Source organism: Antrostomus carolinensis, unplaced genomic scaffold, assembly GCF_000700745.2.
Source record: "Antrostomus carolinensis isolate BGI_N321 unplaced genomic scaffold, ASM70074v2 scaffold19428, whole genome shotgun sequence".
NCBI lineage: Eukaryota > Metazoa > Chordata > Aves > Caprimulgiformes > Caprimulgidae > Antrostomus > Antrostomus carolinensis.
This window is the reverse complement of record NW_010331132.1, coordinates 4,680-5,071: the sequence shown is the minus strand read 5'-3', so window position 1 is coordinate 5,071 and position 392 is coordinate 4,680. Positions and strand designations below refer to the sequence as shown.

The following is a 392-nucleotide window of genomic DNA, read 5'->3' as shown; positions in this document are numbered from 1 at the left end:
GGCGGGGGCCGGTTTGAGGTACACAGCCCGCTTGGCGCTGGGGCCGCTCTGCGTCCCTGGGCTGGCTGGGCTTTTCCCTCCCAGGGCCTCGCTTCTTCCCGGAGCGCGCTTGGGGTTGGAGGGCTCCCGCCGGGACCTCGGTGGCTCTGGACCTTCAGGCTTTGGCTCTTCAGGGGCCAGCTCTGCAGAAGCAGCCTTCTCCTTCCCGTTCTCCCAGCACGTGGCCCCTTTGGCCACCTCTTTAGATCCATCTTTCCTTCTCTTCTGTGAAAAGCAGCGCAGCACAGTGGGTAGGTATCCAGGTAGCAGCACCTCTCATGTTCTCCAGCCCCTCACCCTCACTCCCCCTTCCCAGAGCACAGCGGGTCTCTGCTCTGGAATCTGGCGGCTAT

General features: G+C 63.8%; 1 protein-coding gene across 1 annotated transcript in view; it reads right to left on the bottom strand.

Moving 5' to 3' along the window:
• USP19 (ubiquitin specific peptidase 19) overlaps window positions 1-392 on the bottom strand; it is a gene marked incomplete at its 3' end in the record, with an annotated part of 8,646 nt that overhangs the window by 4,208 nt on the left and 4,046 nt on the right. The window contains exon 5 of the mRNA XM_029086259.1: window positions 4-264. Within this exon, the coding sequence (XP_028942092.1) occupies window positions 4-264 (261 nt within the window). The remainder of the gene's footprint in view (window positions 1-3; window positions 265-392) is intronic.